Source organism: Triturus cristatus, chromosome 4_2 (genome assembly GCF_964204655.1).
Source record: "Triturus cristatus chromosome 4_2, aTriCri1.1, whole genome shotgun sequence".
Lineage (NCBI taxonomy): Eukaryota > Metazoa > Chordata > Amphibia > Caudata > Salamandridae > Triturus > Triturus cristatus.
This window is the reverse complement of record NC_140586.1, coordinates 514,715,928-514,741,387: the sequence shown is the minus strand read 5'-3', so window position 1 is coordinate 514,741,387 and position 25,460 is coordinate 514,715,928. Positions and strand designations below refer to the sequence as shown.

Here is a 25,460-nt window from a genome sequence, read left to right as displayed (position 1 = left end):
CATAGAGAACAATGACCTTTGGGTTATAAATATGAGAGCTGAAACCCCTGAAAGTTAGACTACTTTGTGATCAAGAGAAATCCCTGCCAAAGAAGATCAGCTGAAGAAGTACTGTCCTTGCTGCGTGTCTGGGATTGGCCTGCAGTTTGCTGTTTTGGTCTTGTTTAGTTTAGATAAAGATATTTTATTTTTCTAAACTGGTGTGGTGTCCATTTGTGGTGTTTTCAACGTGTTACTGTGAGTGTTGGCACAAATACTTTACACATTGCCTTTGGAATAAGCGTGTCTGCTCGTCTCGTGCCAAGCTACCAAGGGGGTGAGCATGGATTATCTAAAGTGTGTATCCCCCTTAGCCTGACTAGAAGCAAGGGTCCCTATTTGGTCAAAGGTACCTACCTCTGCCAACTAGAGACCCCCAGATCTAACAGTAGGTTATAACATACACCAAGTTAGGAACTTGCTGTGATGTACAGCATTATAAGCCTTTGCCATCAATGCCCTTGCTTTCTTAAAGGATATCGATAACTACATTGTGATTGATCCTGAAAGAAATTGAACATTCAAGAATGGGTAGATAAGGATTTATAGTGTGGAGTATATGTTAGATGTCACTGATCACATGAAAGCACTGCTGCCTCAGTACAGAATACTAGTCAGAACCAAGATTAGAATTTGCTACAGAGGATGTAGTCAATGCTATATTGTTTAGGATTTATAGTCACCCAACTTCACTAGGAATGGTTGGCCAGATACTGGACTGATGTTAATTAAGTCATCTTATTTAAATGAGCTTTTGGGGCAGAGTTATAGCTTTAATCTCTTTAAGGCCATCATACAATCAAATTCATCATAGGAAAATGATAGTTTTTATTAGTACAAAAGGGTGGAAGGTGATGGCTTATGTCTTTAACTAGAGATGCTGAAATACGATTTGTGAGATGGATAAAAGGTGTCACATTGGTTAGGGTCTTGAATAGTCAGCTTTGTGATTTTCATAAAAAATTTTGACACATACATTGAAGGGTTCTGCTAATGTGGGAATATTCAGAGGGTTGGATGGTCAGGCTAAAGGAAACTCTATAGATTTGTGATTTTTAATACAAATTGCACAAATTGTTTGTATTTAGAAGTAACAAAGAGGGGAGGATTTGTGACACGTTTATCCATTTACAACTGCGTTTTGTTCATTTTTTGGGTGGGTCAATGTGAGGCTTTGGCATTAAGTACCCCTATTTTGTACAATCTACTGTCTGTTTTTAGCCTTTCTAGATTAGAGACGGGGGCAAAGTTCTCTAAGTGTTCTCCAAAGCTATGAGGGATTGCCATTCAATGGTTCGTTCTTCTTGGAACCATTGAACAAATGGCTTAGATTTGTTCATTTTTCTCTTGAGAGGTGTTATGTTATTTAGTCACACTGATACAGAAATACGTACAAAACAAAACTGATCATTAAGTATTTGTATCTAATACTTTACCTGCTCCATTGTCGAGAAGTTCCAATATTATTGGTGATCCAGTTTGTGGTTCAATAATGGCCGTAACATTTGCCCCAAGTACAGGTAAATACCCTTGACTGACTTCTGCATACACAACCATTGGATGTGGGAAGTTGTTTGAGTCTTTATTCATTTGGGCCTTTACCGTCACTGGAGGAATATTGTTGTTGGCTGCCCGAGAAGTCACCGTCATACTTAAAACCTGAGGAGAACTCTGTGGATTACAAACACTGTACGTCCAATCCCCTGCCTGCAAAAAAAAAAAAACATTTATCATTAACTATCGTTAACACTGCAGCTTTGAGAGATTATTATAATTTAATTTAAAGGGGGTGAGCTTATGAAACACAAACAAACAATCATAAGATGAATGTAACATAACTGGAACATTTAGAAAATTGGTATAATATACTGAGTCAAACCGGTAGTAAAAGCAGCTTCTAAAGTGGCCACTGACCAGTCCATGCTTTGTTCCACTTACTGGTTTACATTGACGATGTAGAGTGCTGAAAAATCTGACTCCATTAGGCTCGAGGAAGTGCTTCTCACGAAAAGACTTTTGGGAAGATTCACAAAAAATTATATAGAGAGAAATGTACATTGTGTAAATGCACAGCGTTCCCCTATGTACCAGACGTAAAACGTACCCTTGGGGATGAGGGTCAGAGGCGAGACACTTGCAGCACATTCTTTCCGCAATGCCAGTCTTGTTTTGAACCAGGGCCGGTATGAAAGAATCCTGGGTGCTGATGGGGGACAGGACTATTCCTTGACTCTATGTACCCCATTGCTCATGTCAGCCACCAGCACTGGGATGTAAAATTACATTTGAACCCCTATGGGTGCTTCAAGTCCAGTACATATCAATGCAGCTCTCAAGGTAGATGTGACCCAAGAACCAAGAGCTAGAGGACATCTGGAGGCAGCCATTCTTTCATCCAGGTGAGTCACAGGAGTAAATACTTATTTGAGCTGTTGGAGCATAGCTGCTGTTCTCTTATGCACAAAACACTGGTTGAGAATAGTGAGAGCAGCAACTGCACCTATGACCTGATCCTTCTCCTGGAAACAGGTCACTAATTTTAAGTGGTGTTGGTGTGAATGAGAGACAATGAAACAATGAGAACTATGCAATAGAGTCACAACACTACAAACTTTTTCTCTAATAGGGTGAGGAGTCTTCCATACTGTGTACCGTGTCTGAGCATCAGACATGGGCGACTGCCTTGTGATCAGTGCCCAGTGCTTTGGCCATGGGACCCAGTGGAGCTATTTGGGGGCAAGCTTGTTGCCAATGTCGATTGTTGTACCTTTGGGGAGCTGAGGATCCTAGTACTTACTTTGGTTGTTGGGAAGTGACATGGCATATGGGGGCCTGCTCAGTAAGGAGACTAGTGGGTCTTACGCACATGGTGGTGGATGCCAGTTATCCTGGAGGAAGAGTAATTTTACCTAAATGGCATGTCTCCTCTGTGGTGATTTTAGGTGACGTGAGTAGGTGGGTTGGTTGAGTGGCTGTGTTGAATCTGGTCTTCCAGTGGCCGGTATGTGGCCTAGGTTGCTGGGGTGTACATTGTAAGGGATTAGAGTGCCCAGGAGGACGGTTTTTGATTGTGTTTATTAAGCGTGATTCCTGTCTACTTCTTCTCAACACTGCAGTTTATAAAGGGTTACAGGTTCATTCACTTTCCGCTCAGGTAGCTAGCTTTGACCTTTTACTGGTTTCAATATGCTGTGCAACTAAAGTTGATATGATGTCACACATGAATGTGTGAGCAGAAGAGGTGCATGAAAGCAGTAGCTTACTTCCTGACAATCTAGGGGTGGCGCTTTTAAACAGCACTGGTGAGTTCTCACCCTTTTTTGCTCTACTCTTTCTTCTGGCCATCTTCACTAGCTCATTTCTATTTCTTCTGGGTTATGTAATTGTGGTACACTATCTTCATGGATCTGCTCTACCTTTAACTTGTTCTCTTCCTCTTTTACAATCAACTTGTGAAGCTCTAATGCCTGGCAGTACTGAAGCACCAGCCATTGTTCTGTGCTGATATTTCAGTGTCCAATGCCCATGTCTCTTAACCTTCCTTTCAACTTTTGGTTGGCTTTCTTTAAATCATTGTTCGTGCGAGGCTGAACAGACACCAGTCTCATTTTCTTGCCTCTTATTGCCTTTTTACCATTTGGTGTGCTGGATAGTCATCTTTGGATATTCACAGCCCAGTGACTAGGTGTGGACAACGTCCCTTGTCTCTTCTCCTCTATTTGTGATGCTGTGAAACTGTGCAGAGATGGCCTCATGTGCTGAGGCTCCTTTTTAGACTTTTCTCCCTGCTGTTTTCTGCTCTGACTGACCTATTTCTGGACTGCTGATAAATCAGGGTGTCAGAGATTAGCTGTTTTTCTGCCCCTGGCGGCCTTGAAAAGTGCAGGAACAATACTAGAAAGGGGTGCTTATCAATATAGGGAGGCACATAAGGAAGAAAAGGAGCTACAGCCTACAACCATTGGGGGGAGTGGAAATGCTGGGAGCCTACAGTGGGAGTGGACCCTGGTCTGGGTATTGATGGGAGAAATTATGTATGGGAAATAAAGCCATAGCAGAAACCTTACTCCTTCCAGTACTATGTTTTTGGTGAAGTTTCTCTCTGTAATAAAATGTAAATACAGCGATGTTGATGCTCAGTTATATAGAGTTTACAGAATCAAACAGTTAACACAAATTAAATATATGAAGCAGTTCTATTATGGGAAGCTTTATTGACACAAGTAGTTAATTGGAAGCCTGGGCGGAAGAAAAATCTTTTTTTCACAAACGTGCAATATGTATTTCACCCAAGCTTGTGCACCAACGAGCATGTGTTAAATATTTCCCTGTTCTTGGGTAAATATGTCAAAGCCAGGAGAGGTGGCATACATATGACTTTCATGGACCGTACCACCTACAAGAACGCCTTAACGGAATATCAGAAACTCATCAGATCCACCAAAAGGATCTTCATCTGAAACAAAATCCATGCCAACGCCAGCAGCTCCAAGGAACTCTTCATCATCATTCAGGAATTCACCAAGCCCCCCAGCGAAGCTACGGATGTCACACCCTCCCAGGACCTCTGCAACAAACTCGGCTCCTACTTCCACCTGAAGATAAGATCCCTCTACGACAACTTCAAAGAACAGACCCCAGACACCAAACCCCTTCCTCCCCCCAGCAGCGACAGCCAGCCCACCATCTCCTCCTGGACCCCAGTCACCACCGAAGACACCGCTTTAACCTTGAAAAGCATTCACTCAGTAGCCCCCACGGACCCCTGCCCTCTACACATCTTCCACAGAGCCGCCGCCACCATAGCACCTGAGCTACGATGCAGCATCAATGCCACCTTCGAAGCAGGCACATTCCTTGATGACTCGAAACGCGCAGAAGTCAAGCTCCTCCTCAAGAAGCCCTCAACAGATCCAACGGAAATCAAGAACTACCAAACGAAGATCGTCAATGCCCAACTAATGAACTTCATTGAAGATAACTCCGTCCTGGACCCCTCCCAATAGGATTCCACTGCAACCACAGCACCGAGACCGCCCTTCTCGCCGCCACAGACGACATCCGCACCCTCTTCGACCAAGGACACACTGCGGCTGGTGGTAGAAATTGGGTTTCTGGTTGGCAGAAGTATGAACCCTGTCCAAGCAGTAAACTACAATCCTAGTCAGGGTAAGTTAGATACACACCATAAATTAACCTGTGCTCACCCTCTGGTAGCTTGGCACAGAGCAGGCATGCTTATAACTTAGGAGGCAATGTGTTAAGTATTTGTGCAACACTTCAAAAAGTAATACAGTGAAAACACCACAAAAAGACTCCACACCAGTTTGGAAAAATAGATATTCTTATAAATAAAACAAGACTAAAATGAGAAAAATCCAATGCAATAAGCACTTAAAAGAGATATCTGGTCATGAAGGCTGAACGGAATGGATACAGGGATCCACTTGGGCCCACTGAACCAAAGTACCTTGATCTGGGATGCGTCGTCATTGAGGATGTGAGGTGCAGCCAAGGGGATTCGTCAGTGTCGAGCCATGCAGTGGCCAAGATGTGCCAATTATCTCCACACAACTGTGGTGTTGCATCAGTTTTGAGTGTGAGCACTAGTTTTGGGTGCAATGCACCATGGTGCTGCTTCTGCAGTAGACAAAGCGTCAAAGGCGATGAACTAGTTCTGAGGGCGATGCACCGGCTCTGCTCCCCGCAGCGATGAGGATGTGCTTTTTCTGACTCACGCAAAGCCAAATATGCGCTGGTTCTGACTCATGAAAAGGCTAAGATGCACCGGTTCCAATGAGGATGCAAGGGTTCTGGATGAAGAAGCACTTTAGGCCTCATTTCCAAGGGTCGAGCACTAGGATGGCACCACTTGGCAGGACAGACTCATATCTTGCAGAGTCTAAGGTGCAGATGTAGGTAGTTTAAGTCTTTGATATGCCTGAGACTTGGACAAGGTGGCAAGCCAGCAAGCTCTTGGAGTCACTCTGGTTTCAAGTGATGCAGGTCCAGTCCTTCTCACCCAGGTAGAACAGCAGGCAGCAGGGCAGCTCAGCAAGCCAAGAGCGCAACAAGACAGAGCTCAGCAAAGCATCAGACCAGCTTAGTGGCAGTCCTTTCAGCAGTACAGCAGTTCTTCTTCTTGGCAAAATAGTCACAGGACCAGCGGTGTACTGAAGTCATGGTGTCAGAGGTCCAGTACTTATACCCAGTGGTGCCTTTGAAGAGGGGGAGACTTCTAAGAAAGCTTTGAAGTGCACAGAGTACCTGCCCTTCCTTCCCTGGCTCTGGACTCACTACAGGGGGATAATCAACCCTTTGTGTGGGGCCAGGACACTGCCCTTTCAGGTGTAAGTGTCAGGTCCTCCCAACCTGCTCAGGAAGTCCCATCTGCATGCAGATGGCTACTCAGTCACACCTACCCTTCCTTTGTGTGTGGCAGGGAATGCAGAAAGCCTCTTGTCACCCACTCCAGACATGTATTCTAGAGACAGGCAGAAGGTACTAAATGGCTAAAGTAAGTAAATGTCAACTTTCTAAAAGTGGCATTTGCTAAACTGGAATTTAAAATCCAACTTCACCATAAGTTGTGATTTTAAATGGCGAGTTCCGTGGCACAAAACTTGGAAAGCCCTATCTTTTCACAATTGGGAATTACACTTAAAAGAGGTAATAAGATAATCCCAATGTTATCCTGAGGTAAAGCTAGGCCTTGCAGTAGTGAAAAACAAAATTGAGTTGGACAGGGACTACTTTAGGGGTGACATATATACAAAAAGGGAAGATTTAGGCCTGGCAAGAGGGTTACCCTGCCAGATCGACATGGCAGTTTAAAACTGCACACACAGGCTCTGCAGTGGCAGGCCTGAGACATGGTTAAGGAGCTTCTTAAGTTGTTAGCATAATAAGTGCTTCAGGCCTACAGTAGCATTTAATTTACAGGCCTTGGGCACATATAGTGCAATTTACTAGGGATGTATAGGTAAAGTAAATATGCCAATTGGGTTTAAGCTAATGTTACTGTGTTTAAGGGGAGAGAGCACATGCACTTTAGCACTGGTTAGTAGTATACTATATGTTAGTATAAGTCATACTACACTATAGACCAAGTATATTAGGGCTTGGTATCACGTAGACACACACCCTCACTATCCCTACATGAGTAGATAAGGATCTCCTGGTCCTGATGAAATGCCAAGATTCTTTGGACTACAAAAGGCATGAAACATGTTGACCACCTTGTTTCACACTAGAGCTTGAGAGGTCCATCATCACCTGCTCTCGCCTAGACTTTTTAGTCTTTTAACCATAGCATAGGAACCCAGCTCATACTCTTCCTCCACTTCTGCTCATACTTCCTTTCACCACATGCCCCACCACACCATCCATCTCACATCGGCAAAAAGAAAAGACCTCCAGCAAAGAGCCGCTTTGCGAGGCCCATTGGGCATTGCAGCGCTGCACAGTGAGGAGCTGCCTGATGATGAAGCATGCCACCCTTTGGGGTGTGTGAAGGCCCTTGCTCCTTAAGGAGCGCTCGCCCCTCCCATTATGTTGATACCTGGATACCCCTTCTCCAACCCCCCTTCCCATTAGGAACTGCATACTCTTGTTCTTTCACTTTTAGAAAGTTGCCATTTTCCTGCTATTGCCATTTAGTGCCTGAAGCCTGTACCTGGTTCACATGACTGGGTGTAGCTGACAGTTGAGTTGTGTTTATTCCTCCTAGACAGCCACATGCAATAGGGAGCTTAGATGGGCCTGGATGGCCTCCCACTATCAGGATGGGAGGATGGAAGGGAGGAGCTGGGCACACTTGAATAGACTGCATCCTGCCTCCACACAAAGGGCTGTATACTATCTGTAGTTAGTCTGGAGCCAGGGCAGGGAAGGCAGGGTGCCTGGGGACTTCAAAGGGAAACATCTAAAAGGTTCACCCACACTTCTAAGGCATATCTGAGTATGAATAATAGACCTCAGACACCAATGAATGACTGATTTTGTATAGTGCACAGCTACTCAGCAAGTGTCCCGGTGCTGGACCGGGAGCAGGAATTATACATTAAACAAGCGGGGTCTTTCAGAGATTTGCCTCATCTGTGAGGGTTTTGAATTGAAGCGGAAGCTGGTTCCAAATCTTGGCAACAAGTACCATGAAGGAGGCACCCACCTTTATTCTAAAACAGGGGACAGCTTTTATCCATGCAGTCCTCAAGCGCAGGGGCCTGGTCTGGTATTCGAGAATACTCTCATTAAGGTATTTAGGTTCTGTATTGTAGAAAGCTTGATGAGCAATCACTGAAGCTTTAAACGTCACTCTCTTACAGACTGCCAACCTGTGCAGTTCTTCCCGAAGGTGGGACACAGAGGAATGTTTAGAGAGCTTGAACATAAGACAGATTGCTGTGTTCTGCACCATTTGTAGATGGTGTTAAAGATAGTCTGGAATTTCCAGGTAGAGGACTTTGATGTAGTCCAATATGAGCAGCATTGTCGCTTCTGCGTGGATTACAACTGCTGCAAAGAACCACATTGCAGACTGTTGCTGCATCGCTGCACTACGCATCTTTATGCAAGCCCTTTTATCCCTAATCAACGGCAGCCTCTAGGACGATGACGGACTCTGCATCGTTGCCTTGCAGCTCATCAGAACCGATGCTTCGCCCCAACTGAGTGGCACACCACCGGTTCCGGACATCGCATCGCAAGTGCCTCTCGATAGGATCTTTGATGATGCAGCAGGACCTTGCACCACATCCTTGACACGTCTTGCAATCAACAAATTGTTTCACCTGTGCAACAACTCTTTGCCACGGATCCTCGCAGCACTCCACAAGATAGGTGTTAGACCTGGCACATTGGCATGGGTCTCCCTTCCATTTTTTTGCTGTTGTCTCATGTACTTTTGCTGGTGTTAGTTGCTCAGGGCACTGTGCCACTGCTGTCCAGTGCCACAGTGCAAGTGCTCCCTATTATAAATCAATGTACGAATTTGTGATTCCATGATTGGTTGGTTTGGGTTACTTGTCAGACCCTATTACAGTGCACCAGGAGTGCCCAGGGTTTGTAATCCAAATGCTGCTGGTGGGCTTGCAGCTCTGGTTGTGCCACCCACAGAAACAGCCGGTAAACATGTGTCTAAGGCCTGCCATTGCAGAGCCTGCGTGCAGTGTTGTACTGTCATGCTGACTGGGGAAGTGCACCCACTTGCCAGTCCCTAAACCTTCCCTTTTCTTCATATCAGCCACCCCTATGGTAGGCCCAAGGGCAGGGTGCATTGTAAGGATAAGGTAGGACATGCCCTGGTGTGTGTGGGATGCTCTAGTTGTGAATTACAGCCATTTTCGTTTTTCACTATTGCAAGGCTACCTGTTCTCCATAGGCCAGAATGGGCAGTTTGGTTATTATATTTTATAATCCTAACTGACTCAGGGAACATGGTAGAAATTCGTATTTAGTATGCCTGAACTCAGAATGATAAAATACATCTTTTAGTGAAGTTGGTTTTAACATTCTGTGTTTGAAAATACCACTTTTAGAAAGTAGGTATTTTCTTGTCTAACCATTCAAACCTGCCTCTGCTAGGCTGTGTATTCCCTGTCTGGAGTTTGAGTGACCGTGGCTGGGGAAGTCCAGGGGGCTGGGAAATTCCCGGAGACAGGGTGAGTCAGCACAGGGCTTAATAGAGAGATCTCCATGTAGATGGGTGGGAGGAGTTGCACCTGGGACCTGAGTAGGGCTGTGCTTTCCCTCCACAATGCTGGCTCCACCTCCTGTGGTGCGTCTGATGTCTCTGCCCTGCACTCTGAAAGGAAAGAAGGAGTCAGGTAAACAAAGTGCTCCAGGACTGACCAGAACCGGTTTGAACAAGGCAAAGGCCCCTTTACCCTCAGAGGACAAAGGATTTTGGGGTATAAGTATTGGGACCCTGATCCCAAGAATGTAGATCACTTTGGGAAAACAAGAAGAAAACTCTGTTGGGGAGAGGACCCAAGAAGAAACTGAGGAGAGACTATCCCTGAAACTGAGGGATTGGCCTGCAGGGGTTGCCTACTGCCAAAGAGAGGAGAAAGTAACTTTGTGTGTACTTTTGCTCAATCTTGTGAAGGATCTCCAAGGGCTTGGAAAATAGCTTACCTCCTGCTGAAGTCTCAGGAACAACAGACTTCACCCCCCAGCTCCCCAGAGTTCATTGGAAGTGCCTGCTGCTGTGTTCGGCCTTCTGAGGGACTGTGTGTCGCAAGGAGCTGGAAGCGCGACTCAAGAAGGAGAAGCGTGCCGCCGTCAGAGCTGTTGTCATCGCATCGCGTAAAGTGTGTCGCTGCAGCATCGCATCGAGCGGAAGCATCTCGCATCATCCAGGAAGTATCTCGCAACGCCGAAGAAGCGTGTCGCCGTCGCAGCCATCGTAGCTGCCGCATTGCACCGCATCAAGAGAAGTCTCGCATCCAGGAAGAAGCGTGTCACCATCACAGCCATCGTAGTTGTCGCATAGCACCGCATCAAGAAAAGCGCCTTGCATCCACGGAGAAGCGTGCCGCCGTCAGAGCTGTTTTCGTCGCATCGCGTAAAGGGGTGACGCCGCTGCAGCATCGCATCGAGTGGAAGCGTCTCGCAATGTCGGAGAAGAGTGCCGCTGCCAAGGCCGCTGTCGTCGCATCGCGTAAAGTGTGTTGCCGCTGCAGCTGAAGCATCGAATCGAGTCTTCTTGCAACATCGGAGAAGCGTGCTGCATCTGGAAGATCTTCACGTCTTTTTCTTTGCACCAAAAACTTCATCGCATCAACATCGTTGTAACAATTTCGTTGCCCTGCGTGTCGCATCAAAAGGTACATTGACTTGAAGTGTCGCATTTAAGAACTTAAGAGAACTAAGCTAAATTCTACCATCTAAAGTAACAGTATTGTGTGTTTTTGTCGTTTAATGGTCTTGTGGTAAATCTATATAAAGAATACTTATTTTTGATATAAAACCTGTGTGGTGTCCATCTGTAGTGTTGTCACTTGATTACTGTATGTGTTCACAAATGCTTTACACACTGCCTCTGAGAGAAGCCTGTCTGCTCGTGCCAAGATACCAAGGGGGTTAGCAGGGGTTATTTTAGGAGTGTACCCCCCTTACCCTGACTAGAGGAGGAGGTCCCTATTTGTCACAAGTGCATACCTGTGCCAACTAGAAACCCCCAAGTCTAACATTGGTGGTCAGCGGTGAGGATTCTGGACTTGCATTTGTGACTCATGCACAGTGATTGGTGAACACTACTGTGCAGACCATAACGCGACCACATACTTGTTGGTAGATTTCTTTTTGGGACTTTCTATTTTTGAGTACTGCCAAGCTTAACCATGATGGAGAAAGCAGCATCCATAGTCTCTGTTAATACTGAATTTGAGTGGGAAGAAGAGAAAATGGACAGCTACACTACAAAGCAGCTAACATTCTTCTGCAAGCAATTTAATGTTTCTACTACTGGATGCAAAAATAAGGCAGTTCTACAAGGCGCTGAGGGCCTGGGTAGAAGCAAGGAATGCCACTGATAATGATAATGCAGAGGAGTAGCTGGATGGGCCAGTGGGTCCAAGAGGAAGGAGAACCCCTTCCCCTGCCGGAAGCAGTGTTTCTGGTAAAAGTCTATCTCCAGAGGAGTTGGCTGATAGAAAAGAGTGTAGGATGCACGAATTGGAGCTGACCAAGCTCAAGTTAAGTGAGCAGTTAGAATTTGAAATGCAAAGTAGAAAGTTAGCCCTAGAAGAGAAGAAGCTACAGTTTTAACATAAACAGATTTTGAGGGAGTTGGAGTTGAAAGCCCAGAACTTAGGGAGTACTCCCTCTGGTGGCGGCACACTGTCAATGCCTGTGGAATTTAGAGTATATATCCCTAAAGATGTAGTGAAGGAATTTTTTTTAAATGATGATATTGGGCAGTGGTTCAAGGCCTATGAGGTAGCCATGTCTTCCCACCGGGTTCCGGAGAAGGATTGGGGAGCGGGGTTGTGGGGGCGGTTCCTTAGTGAGGGGCGGGACACACTGCTGGACTTGCCTTCTGATGTCTATAATTCCTATCCCCACATGAAAGATGCATTGATGTCTAGATATGGTTTGACCCCTGAGATGTACAGACAGAGGTTCAGGGGTTGCACAAAGATAGCGAACAGTACCTATGTTGAATATGTCACTTTTTTCTGCAGAGCATTGGATGGTTGGGTGAAGGTTAGCAAAGTTGATGATTTTCAGGTACTTCTTGATTTAATTGCATGGGAGCACTTGTCAAGTAACTGTTTTCCTGAGCTACGCCAGCACCTGATTGATGGTAGGCTGACTAATCCTAGGAAGCTTGCTGAGGAGGCGGACCGCTGGGTCAGTACCAGGGTCCACAAGGGTCATGTGGGAGACTCAGCCAAGAGTGGGCAGGGTCCCCAGCAGACGAGTGGGGGGGACAAGGGTAAACAGAGGGAGTTCCATAGGAGGCCCCAAAGTAATCCCCAAGGGAACCAAGGGAAAGGTTCTCAGCCTCCCCCCCCAGAAACCGCCAGGGGCCCCGACAGGTCCACCTGTTCAAAGAGGGCCCCCAAGATGCTACAAATGTGGAGAACTGGGTCATTGCACCAATGATCCCAAGTGTCGCCTGTTTGGAAAACCAGCACCCACTGGTGCAGCCCCCCGGCAGATGGCTAGTGTAGCCCTGGGTGAGGAGATGGGTACCCAAGGTGGGTGGGGTCTCGCAGAAATGTCCCTTGTCTCATTAGGAGACTGTGAGGTGGTCCCCAGCTGCCTGATAACACTAAGAAATACAGGCAGTGGGTGACCATCAACGGCCATAGAGTGGAGGCTCTGAGAGACACAGGAGCCAGTGTGACAGCTGTCAAGTGTCACCTGGTGTCTCAAGAGCAGGTTGTCCCTGGAGCATTCTACCCAGTTGTTGCTGCTGACAACACAGAGAGTCACTGCAAGGTGGCTCAGGTTCCATTTGAGTGGGGGGGGGTCTCTGGTACTCTTCAGGTAGCTGTGACGCCCGCCATGCCTGTTGACTGTTTGTTAGGGAACGACTTGGAGAGCTCACCTTGGGCGAAGGTGGAGCGGAATGCACATTTAGAAATGTTGGGTATGCCTGACTGGGCGTGTGTGACCACCCAGTCAATGGCAGCGAGTAAAGGTGCTCAAGAGGACCTGGAGCCTGAGAGGGAGGCCCAGGTATCTGCCGTCAAGAGTAGAGGCAGGGGGCACGTGGAACCGGCCCCCGAAGTTCCCACGGTCCAGGAGGGAGCAGACTCTGAGGGGCATGCCCTGGAGCCTACAGGGGAACAGGTAGACGAACTGGGGGACCTGCCTGAGCTGACCCATTGGCAGCAAGAAGGAGGACCCTCCAGGGAGGAATTCTGCAATGAGCAGAAAGAATGCCCTTCTCTTGTGGGTCTGCGGCAACAGGCTGCAGACCAGGCAGCAGGTGATCAGTCTGGATCACATTGGATCTACTGGGAGAATGACCTCCTGTATACAGAGCCTAAGGTTGTTGAGCCTGGGTCAGCCCGTGTGCGGGTGGTACCCCAGTGCTTCAGGGCCTTCCTACTGGGGCTGGCTCATGATGTTCCATTGGCAGGACATTTGGGGCAGGACAAGACCTTTGAAAGGCTTGTCATCCATTTTTATTGGCCCCAAATGCGCAGGAGTTCAGACACTCACTGCAGGACATGCCAGACTTGCCAGGCAAGTGGTAAGAGTGGGAGGAAGTGCAAGGTTCCTCTCCAGCCCTTCCCTGTAGTCAGCACCCCCTTTGAACGGGTGGGTATTGACATTGTGGGGCCACTGGACCCCAAGACAGCCATGGGCAACAGGTTCATCCTGGCCTTGGTGGACCATGCCATCCGGTACCTGGAAGGCATACCTCTGAGGACAGTGACGGCCCCCGTGGTGGGACGAGCACTGATGGGAATTTTCTCCAGAGTAGGATTCCCTCGTGTGGTAGTGTCTGACCAGGAAACCAACTTCATAGCCAAGTATATAAAGTCCCTGTGGCAGGAGTGTGGTGTAACCTATAAGTTCACCACTCCTTACCACCCCCAAGGAAATGGGTTGGTTGAGAGATTCAACCGAACCCTAAAAGGCATGATAATGGGTCTGGAGCAGGGGTACTCACAAACTTTCTCTCGGGGGCCAAATTTACAGTGTGGTTTGTGGCCGAGGGCCGCACCGGTGGGGGTGGGGTCAGTGGTGGAGGGGGCGGGGCTAGAGCAACAAAAAAAACTGACCATGAGGTTGAACACAGACCCCTGCAGCGGACGCATTCGTCCACTGAGCCGCCAGACCCAGCATACACACACACATATGTATACAGTTCATTGGGGATTTGTCCATCAGAAGAACCGCACTTGAACACAAGCTGCTTTTCCCCACAAGCTTTTATTAGGTATGGTTCGTCGCGCTTGCCTGTAATTATTCACACCTGACTGAGCCATACGACATACTGCCAAACAGGGACTCTCTCTCTCCCGGTCTCACTCTCTCTCTCCTGGTCTCCCTCTCTCTCTCTGTCTCCCTCTGTCTGTGTCCCTTTGTCTCCCTCCCTCTCTGTCTCCCTCCCTGTCTCCCCCTCTCTCTGTCTCCCCCTCTCTCTGTCTCCCCCTCTCTCTGTCTCCCCCTCCCTCTTCCTCCCTCTGTCTCCCTCCCTTTGTCTCCCTCTGTCTCCCTCCCTTTGTCTCCCTCTGTCTCCCTCCCTTTGTCTCCCTCTCTCTCTCCCTGTCTCTCTCCCTGTCTCCCTCTCTCTCTCCCTGTCTCCCTCTCTCTCCCTGTCCCCCTCTCTCTCCCTGTCTCCCTCTCTCTCTCCCTGTCTCCCTCTCTCTCTCCCTGTCTCCCTCTCTCTCTCCCTGTCTCCCTCTCTCTCTCCCTGTCTCCCTCTTTCTGTCTCCCTGTCTCCCTCTGTGTCCCTCTGTCTCCCTCCCCCTCTGTCTCCCTCCCTCTCTCCCTCCCGGTCTCTCTCTCTCTCTCCCTCCCTCTCGCTGTCTCCCTCCCTCTCTCTCCCTCTGTTCCCTCTCTCTGTCTCCCCCCCTCTGTCTCGCTCCCTGTCTCCCTCCCTCCCTCTCCCTCCGTCTTCTACATCTCTCTGCCGCTCTCTGTCTGAGAACTCATTGTCCTTGTGACGAAAATTAAACATGCACCCATTCTAAGACCCGCCAAGTTCTACATGCCATGCTGACCTGTAAGTGGTAACTGGTTGAAGATTAGATTCTGTGTGCTGATTTTTGGCGTCATCGGTGATCTTTGGCAGTTGCCAGCCCACAAATACAAGCCCCCTGAATATGGGCCAAACGTACGTTAAGAATATTTTACTGTCATTTATTTTTGGAAAATGGAAAACAAGCACAGTCCAGCAACATCAGTGGACAATTAAACTATGCGTCATTTCTCATGTTTATTCACATCTTTGCTTGGAGCAGTATGTGGCAAGAAGGAATATCTATTTACAATCATTTAACCACCTGTGTGGCAGCTCGGGATGAGACAGCTTCCCGGGCCACAGCCGCACCCGAGCACTTCACAGGTCTTTAAAAGACCATTTGCATGTTAATGAGGCCTCGCTGTTTCACCCCTTCTAAGAGGCCCTGCAGCGCCACTCTGCCTATTGCTTAAAGATTCAGTCCCCCCCCTCCCCCGAAATCAGCTCCACTCTGCCAATAGCTTAAAGATTCAAGCCCCCCCCGCCGAAATTTGGCTCTAGTTACGCCTCTGCTTGCGAGGCACTGGTTTTGCGCATGCCTCTTTCATCCCTTACCCATTGAATGCGGCCCCCGAGGATTAACAACAGGCGGAATTGCAGTTGATTGCCAACTGTCTGTTATTTTATACGAGGGCTGCATGGAAAGGGCTGGCGGGCCGCAACTGGCCCGCGGGCCGTACTTTGAGTACCGCTGGTCTGGAGGAACCCATGAGGCGTAAGTGGGAAGTCCTCTTACCATGCCTACTCTTTGCTTACCGTGAGGTGCCACAGAAATCTCTAGGGTTCAGCCCCTTTGAGCTTCTCTATGGACACCCAGTGAGAGGACCTCTAAGTCTGGTCAAAGAAGGCTGGGAGCAATCTCCCAGGAAACCTCCCCAGGATGTATATAGCTACATGCTGGCCTTTAGGAACCAGACTAGGCGTTTCAGACAACTCGCTGAGGCGAACCTGGAAGCCAGCCAGGAGGAGATGAAGTGGTGGTACGACCAGAATGCCACTCTGGTTGAGCTTCAGCCGGGACAGAAGGTGTGGGTCATGGCCCCAGTGGAGCCCTGTGCACTCCAGGATAAGTGGACCGGCCCCTTTGAGGTTGTGGATTGCAAGAGTCCGGTTACCTACTTGGTGGACTTGAGGTCTCCCAGGAACCCCTTGAGTGTCCTGCATGTCAACCGCTTGAAGCCCCACTTGGAGAGGTTCCAAGTGGGCATGCTCTTGGCAACAGATGCTGTGATGGAGGAGGAGACCGAGCCTCTTCCTGACCTCCTGTCAGTCAGAGAGCAAGATGGGTCAGTGGATGATGTCAACCTCTCTTCCACCCTGACCCCTGAGCAACAGAATGACTGTCACCAGTTGCTGGGACAGTTTTCTGATCTGTTCTCCCTGGTTCCTGGCGTCACTGATTGGTGCGTCCATGAGGTGGACACTGGGGACAGTACACCTGTGAGGTACAAGGCCTACAGGGTGACTGACAGGGTGAGAGCTTGCATCAAGGAGGAGGTCTCCAAGATGCTTGCGCTAGGGGTAATTGAGTCCTCTAGCAGTCCTTGGGCCAGCCCAGTGGTCTTGGTCCCAAAGGCTGCCACGCCGGGTGCCACACCCGAACTCCGGTTCCGTGTGGACTACCGAGGGTTCAATGCAGTCACCAGGACTGATGCACACCCCATCCCCAGAGCTGATGAGCTCATAGATCGGCTAGAGGTTGCATGGTACCTCAGCACGTTTGACTTAACGTCTGGGTACTGGCAAATCGCCTTGACCGATGGGGCAAAGGAGAGGTCAGCATTCTCCACACCAGATGGGCACTACTAGTTCCGGGTGATGCCCTTTGGGATGAAAAATGCCCCTACCACCTTTCAGAGGTTAGTCAACCAGGTGTTGGCTGGACTGGATTCGTTCAGTGACGCCTACCTGGATTAAAACGCAGTGTTCAGCGCCAGTTGGGAAGAACACCTGCGCCACCTCTGGGAAGTGTTGATGGCGCTGCGGAGGGCAGGCCTCATGATCAAGGCGAGTAAGTGCCAGATCAGGCAGGGTTCCGTGGTGTACTTGGGACACCAGGTAAGGAGCGGCCAGGTGGCACCCTTGCAACCCAAGATTGAAACCCTCCTGACTTGGGAGCCGCCCAAAACACAGACAGAGGTGAGAGCCTTTTTAGGACTCACGGGTTACTACAGGAGGTTTGTCAAGGGGTATGGCAACATTGTTGCACCCTTTACAGCGCTGACTTCCAGGAAGCAGCCCAAGAAATTGATTTGGACTGACACCTGTCAGGAAGCTTTTGAGGCCTTAAAAACTGCTATGTGCACAGCGCCCGTGCTCTTGGCACCCAACTTCTCCAAAGAATTCATAGTGCAAACAGACACTTCAGAGCATGGTGTGGGGGCTGTTCTATCACAGATGAATGTGGAGGGTCTAGATCAACCTGTAGCATTCATCAGTAGGAGGTTACTTCCACGGGCACAGAGGTGGAGTGCTATTGAGCGTGAGGCTTTTGCTGTGGTCTGGGCACTGAAGAAGCTGAGAACATACCTGTTTGGGACTCACTTCCGGGTTCAGACAGACCACAGGCCCCTCAGATGGTTGATGCAGATGAGGGGTGAGAATCCAAGGTTGTTAAGGTGGTCCATTTCCATACAGGGGATGGATTTCACGATGGAACATTGTCCCGGTACAGAACACGCCAATGCTGATGGTCTGTCCAGATTTTTCCGGCTTAGTGATGAGAACTCCCAGGAGGTAGGGTAGTTCTCCCCACATTTCAGCTGGAGGGGACACGTGTTAGACCTGGCACATTGGCGTGGGTCTCCCTTCGATTTTTTTGCTGTTGCCTCATGTACTTTTGCTGGTGTTAGTTGCTCAGGGCACTGTACCACTGCTGTCCAATGCCACAGTGCAAGTGCTCCCTATTGTAAATTAATGTATGAATTTGTGATTCCATGATTGGTTGGTTTAGTTTACTTGTCAGACCCTAGTACAGTGCACCAGGAGTGCCCAGGGCTTGTAATCCAAATGCTGCTGGTGGGCTTGCAGCACTGGTCGTGCCACCCACAGAAGCAGCCTGTAAACATGTGTCTAAGGCCTGCCATTGCAGAGCCTGCGTGCAGTCTGGAACTGTCATGCTAACTGGGCAAGTGCACCCACTTGCCAGTCCCTAAACCTTCCCCTTTCTTCATATCAGCCACCCCTATGGTAGGCCCAAGGACAGGGTGCATTGTAAGGATAAAGTAGGACATGCCCTGGTGTGTGTGGCATGTTCTAATAGTGAATTACAACCATTTTCGTTTTTCACTATTGGCTACCTGTTCTCCATAGGTCAGAATGGGCAGTTTGGTTGTTTCATTTTATAATCTTATCTGACTCAGGGAACATGGTAGAAATTCGAATTTAGTATGCCTGAACTCAGAATGATAAAATACATATTTTAGTGACGTTGGTTTTAACATTCTGTGTTTGAAAATACCACTTCTAGAAAGTAGGTATTTTCTTGTCTAACCATTCAAACCTGCCTCTGCTAGGCTGTGCATTTCCTGTCTGTAGTTTGAGTGACAGGGGCTGGGGAAGTCCAGGGGGCTGGGAAATTCCCGGAGACAGGGTGAGTCAGCACAGGGCTTAATAGAGAGACCTCCATGTAGATGGGTGGGAGGAGTTGCACCTGGGACCTGAATAGGGCTGTGCTTTCCCTCCACAATGCTGGCTCCACCTCCTGTGGTGCGTCTGATGTCTGTGCCCTGCACTCTGAAAGGAAAGAAGGAGTCAGGTAAACAAAGTGCTCCAGGATGACCAGAACCGGTTTGAACAAGGCAAAGGCCCCTCTGCCATCAGAGGACAAAGGATTTTGGGGTATACGTATTGGGACCCTGATCCCAAGAATTTAGATCACTTTGGGAAAGCAAGAAGAAAACTCTGCTGATGAGAGGAACCAAGAAGAAACTGAGGAGAGACTATCCATGAAATTGGGGGATTGGCCTACAGGGGTTGCCTACTGCCAAAGAGAGGAGAAAGGAACTTTGTGTGTACTTTTGCACAACTTGTGAAGGATCTCCAAGGGCTTGGAAAAGAGCTTGCCTCCTGCTGAAGTCTAAGGAACAACAGACTTCACCCCCCAGCTCCCCAGAGTTCATTGGAAGTGCCTGCTGCTGTGTTGGGCCTTCTGAGGGACTGCGTGTCGCAAGGAGCTGGAAGCGCGGCTCAAGAAGGAGAAGCGTGCCGCCGTTGGAGCTGTTGTCATCGCATCGCGTAAAGTGTGTCGCCACTATAGCATATCATCGAGCGGAAGCGTCTCGCATCATCCAGGAAGTGTCTCGCAAAGCCGAAGAAGCGTGTCGCCGTCGCAGCCATCGTAGCTGACGCATTGCACCGCATCAAGAGAAGTCTCGCATCGAGGAAGAAGCATGTCGCCATCACAGCCATCGTAGTTGTCGCTTTGCACCGCATCAAGAAAAGCGCCTTGCATCCACGGAGAAGCGTGCCGCCGTCAGAACTGTTTTCGTCGCATCGCGTAAAGGGGTGACGCCGCTGCAGCATCGCATCGAGCAGAAGCGTCTCGCAACGTCGGAGAAGAGTGCTGCTGCCAAGGCCGCTGTCGTCACATCGCGTAAAGTGTGTCGCCGCTGCAGCTGATGCATCGAATCGAGTCTTCTCGCAACATCAGAGAAGCGTGCCACATCTGGAAGATCTTCACGTCTTGATTTCTTTGCACCAAAAACTTCATCGCATCAACATCGATGCAACACTTTCGTTGCCTTGCGTGTCGCATCAAAAGGTACATTGACTTAAAGTGTCGCATTTAAGAACTTAAGAGAACTAAGCTAAATTCTACCATCTAAAGTAACAGTATTGTGTGTTTTTGTCGTTTAATGGTCTTGTGGTAAATCTATATAAAGAATAGTTATTTTATATATAAAACCTGTATGGTGTTCATCTGTAGTCTTGTCACTTGATTACTGTATGTGTTCACAAATGCTTTACACACTGCCTCTGAGATAAGCCTGTCTGCTCGTGCCAAGCTACCAAGGGGGTGAGCAGGTTTTTTTTTTTAGGAGTGTACCCCCTTACCCTGACTAAAGGAAGAGGTCCCTATTTGTCACAAGTGCATACCTGTGTCAACTAGAGATCCCCAAGTCTAACAGTAGGATTTAGAGTACTCTGTCCAGCGGGCCTAACAGGAATTCTAAGTTGTGATTTTGTCCTGATCCGGCATGACCAGATATCCACAGTTGGCGTTTTATGCCTTTAACCCTATTTTTACTAAAATCTTTCAAATTCAATTTATCTGGGTCTACTGATTGAATTTTTGGTATTCTGGTCTTGTTTAATTTATTAACTATTACTCTATTCTTCTTAATATGTCATGTGCTCTTTTTGTGGTGTGTTGTCACTGTGTTACTGTTAGAAGTGTTGCACAAAGGCTCTACACATTGCGTCTGAGTTAACTCTTGCTGCTCTGTACCAAGGTACCCAAGGGTTGATCACAGGTAATTTAAGGTTTGCTTGTGACTTCACCCTAAGATGAATTGTGGTTACTGCTTGAGAAGCGTTTTACCCCCCTCAACCAGTAACCTATTTTCATACACGTAGGTTCTGTCCTAGCTTTGACTGAAATAGAAAGATGTAAAACCCCTTTCCAGGCAAATCTTTCTCTGTAATGGGACACAAATGATTTTCTTGTATTCCAGATGAAGTACAGTTACTGGCGCTAGCTGGCCAGTATTTATCACTCTCTGAGACCAGGGAGAGTCCAAGCTGCAATCATACTCTGAAATCTCTGCCAACCCCAGCTGGTTATCACAGGATTTCTTCCTGGTAATTTGTGTGGGAAGTGACGGGACAGGCAACAAATAGCCATGCTGCATCTCTATGAGAATGCCAGCCTGAAACTGAAGGCTAGGTATGTTTGTTACTAGGCAACAGGCAGTACTACACAGGGGGTTGGATGTTAGAGTAGCATAATCATTGTTGCCAACTAGTGGAGTTGTGACTGGCAAGAAAGGTTTTTAGATTTGCCAAGCCACCATGAAAAAGCTTTGAATCAAAGCTTCAGGCATAGTAGCCCTGAGTATATCATGCCCACACAAAGGGCACTTGCAACGTAAAGGAACAACGTTGTGTTCAATTTACACTGTGCCTTCCATAGGATACGCTTTGTGGTATACAAGGTTATCCCACCACACAACACATTTAACACTTGTAACATCACACACATCCTCCCCTCCAGGCATGGTCAAAAGGTCATATGCCTCAGCTCTGCTGAGAAACCTCATTAAAACAAGAAGCACCTTCAGTGGATGTATACACTGTTGATTCCGCGGGGTTAAAAATAGGAGGTAGGCAAAAAAAGTCAGATGGGATAGGGTGCCACATTTGTCTTCGCCATGCAAGCAATTTCATCACTAAAATCCAAATAATGGAATAAGCCAGATTGATACTCGTGGCCTGATTGAACTACTTCAAAGTGATCTACATAAGCATACCCAGAAATCCTATCTAAATACCTCTGTTGATGGAGCATGAAGCAACATGGCTAGTCTTCATTTGGAAGAAGCATAACCACATGAGTTCTGCCTGAGACCACTACATTGGCCCCTAGAGCAAGCTAATATCAAATTCAAAGTGCTATGCACCATGCACAAAGCATACTAGAAAACATGACCAGTATACATAAACACGTCAGACACTATATTTCACCTAGAAATAGCAGTCGGCCAAGGCGGTCACAGGTCAACAAACATGTAAAAGGTTACAAAACGTGGGCTGGTCCTTCTGAGTGCAATGCTGAATACAGCGGAAGGCCACCATCGGCAATGAGTTGTCAGTCAACCTTAATAAACACTTCAGATCATACTACGACTGAAGACTCAGATTCCAAATACAGTAAAGAATAACGCTGGCTGGAGAGCCCAATAGCTGAATGACCACTATGATCAAAACTCTTTTGCAATCCATTTTCATTATTCAAACCGACACTATTACCTGCTACCCAGAATATTTGTACCATTCCTTTTAAACTGAAGGCTGATCTACAACATCCAAGCATGTTCCCTGATTAGGACAGTGGCACTGGAACAATTGTGAGAGTGGTGGTGCTGTGCATGAACGTCACCTCACTGAAAGTGCTGGGGTTGTGAAAAATCCAAGTGATACTTAAAGAGCAAGTGTATTCATTGACACACATCAGAGGGAAAGTAGAGGCGAACTGGAGGGTCTGCTGGTTCGTTTGGCATTTTCATAAATATCTAGCAAAATGTGGTGATGTTGTCAAAAGTCATTTAAAGATGCCACATGCTCCATCAAAAGGCTTCTGTACAGAAAAATCACCAGAAATATTCACTGGAAAGGCAACTTCATTTTCACTGGGGAGGAGTGCCACCTTAAAGGATGGCCACTTTTGCAACGTAAGGCCGAGTTTACACCTGTCTGAGAAGGAAAACCTACGTTATGCACAAATAGCCAAATGGTTTACAAACCCTGAGGTACAGCAGCCAGCAGAGTGATGTAAAAACCCATTTGAAGCTCACCTGAAACTCAACGGCTCTAGTGGAGAAGTGTGGCTCAATGATTAGAGCGGCAGACCCTGATGCAGAGGTCTAGCCCGGGACCAGGGTTCAATTCCCCGCCTCGGCGGGTCTTGGGCTCAAAATTCCACGGACCTGATAATTCTCGTCTCGGTGCCATTCCAATCATGGAGTCCCACTCTGCAACTCTGGGCAATAGCTTGCTTAATTTCCACAACGGCCCCCACAACGCTAAGGATGCCTGGCCTCCACCTTGGGGGTGCCCAGGAGTGGATGCCTCACAGGGAAAGCCAGGATGGGTTCCACAGCGGTATTCGTACAAGCGCCTTGAGACCCTTGCGGGTGAGTAGTGCGCTATACAAGTATCAATTTTAGGGGCACTATCTCTAACCTGTATCGCACACTTATTGTGCAAGATGAACCACAGACGTGGCAACATAATAAGGTTTGGGAGCGCCTGTTGGACATCCAGCTCACTCAGAAGCAGAGGGACAGATTTCAGAGTGAAATGCACTCATCCTCTCCGTCTACTCACCGCAGAGAAATCCACTATAAGATATGGTTTGGTTGGCACTACACCCCCTTTTGGTTGCACAGCATGTTCCGGAATGCTAGCCCCCACTTGTTAGAGACGATGTGGGGCACGAAGAGGAGCATTACATATTTGGTGGCATATTCCCAAACTTCACCTATTTTGGGAAAAGGTGGCAGACACGATGAAGTGGGTTTTGGGGTGTCCTTTGCCCTTTGTCCCAGACATGATGCTCCTTGTGGTAAAGCCACCCACACTTGAGTTAATGAGGACATTTGCATGACATATGCTTTTGCAGTGCCTTGCTGAGGAAAAACTTACTATAGGTCACAACTAGAAAAAAACGAATAACCCCCCCCCCACCCTCACCCCCACTCACTCATAGGTTTCAAAGATTCTGGTCTCTCTTGACAATGGAACAGTTTACTAGTAATATGTTTGGAACTCACCCTCATTTTGAGGCTAGGTGGAAACCTGCCAATGGTCTCTTGTGTAGAGGCCTTCCAAGCACTGTACTCCTGCCCCGTTGAAGGGCTCTCTCTATTTTTGAGTGCGACAGAGGGATCCCCTCCTTTATGTGGGGGCAATCTCACCTTTCAATCTGAGGGTTGAGCGAACAATTCTTCACAACAACCAATTGTGCCAATTTTGGGGAGGATAGACGTAATTTCCTTAGTTGGGAGGAGGGCTTTAGTTATGATGGGGTCGGAGGGAACTTTGTATGTTATAGTTTTCTTATTGAAAATCAATACAAAGAGTTGCACATAAAAGCTGGGAATGTAGTCTCAACATGAATGGGAGCTTTGAAATGAGCCTTCCACCTCCAAATGCACAGGGTCAATCTCAGCTTCTACTGGTGACTGTTCGGTGAATCTACATGGAAGCCGAGTTTGGTCAGATCTAAATTTCTGGAACCCTACATACATCCAAGTTTTCAGACCATCAATGCACAGAGTTGAAGAGTAAAATGACAAATCAAAAGGTGATACCAGATATTGGAAATAACATTTCTACTGAGCTTTCCCTACACATTTAGAAATTGCAGAGCTAAAGTGAAACATGACATATCGAAATACTGTTATGTTATCCCATGCTTTTACACAGTTTTGCATTCATATTTACCACTGTGGTCACAGGTGGTAATAGCACTGAATGTCAGTAATACAATGGACTTACCCATTGCATACAAAATGCAGTAAATGTTGTATTTGCCATTGTTTGAATATGAAATGAAGCAGAGAAATGACAAAGCAGAGCCGTTTTAATCTTGTATGCATCACATTAAGTACCGTAGTTGTCCCATTATGTGTTTTGGCCTTAGTGAACCGTTTGCTCGCTTCACACTTCAGGATAGAGGGTACTATTCCTGAAAAATGCGTACATCTGCACATGTAGGTTTGCTCTCTTGCACAGGTGCATATTTTTGAAATTCACAAAGAGTACAGGTTTATAGGGTTATGCCGGGAAATATTGTGAATTCGCAGTTTGGTACATACAAAAGTAGTTCCACATGACTTATTGTCCATTTGTCTATACGAAAATGCCTATGCAGCACTGTACTTGCACTTTTATATTTTTGTTTTTTTCACCTCTCGGAAAATATTTTTTTGATGGAGAAAACCCTTGCCTACACCCCCACCAGATTCGAAAGTATTACCTTTTACCACATCCTTACAAGGAAATTACTCCTGGAATTGACGGGAATATATCTCTGTTTTCAGTGTGGGAGTGAGCTGTGAAGAAGTTTATGAATAAGCATTATTCGTGAATTTGTTTGCATTCCTTAGAATTCCCACTCCAGCACCTGGGATAAGATTTACGGAAGCGAAATATTCCACAATTCTAGATTGTCATTGTGCAGGAAATCCTTTGCCATTATTGTGATTTTTAAAAGTAAATTTACTCACCAAGATCAAGCCACATGCTCACGTATGTTCAACTTGCGTGTACAAATGGCTTTTGTGAATCCTGCCCAATGAGTGGATGAAGTCTTGCGTGCACTTCACATGTTTCCGGGATATTTGGCAATACTCTGAAAGCTGTTTACAAAGCTAATCCATCGTTTTACATATATGTGTTAGAAATGTTTCACATGCCGTAGTATTTCCTACCTACGACGAGATGGCTATGGATACGACGAGATGGCTATGCATGAAATCGAGCCCGA

General features: G+C 47.3%; 1 protein-coding gene across 2 annotated transcripts in view; it reads right to left on the bottom strand.

The window, feature by feature from the left end:
- The window catches only part of LOC146834646 (calcium-activated chloride channel regulator 1-like), a 1,200,823-nt gene that overhangs the window by 136,255 nt on the left and 1,039,108 nt on the right, over window positions 1-25,460 (bottom strand). For both annotated transcript variants that reach the window (XM_085602117.1, XM_085602118.1), the window contains exon 11: window positions 1,476-1,746. In XM_085602117.1, the coding sequence (XP_085458243.1) occupies window positions 1,476-1,746 (271 nt within the window). The remainder of the gene's footprint in view (window positions 1-1,475; window positions 1,747-25,460) is intronic.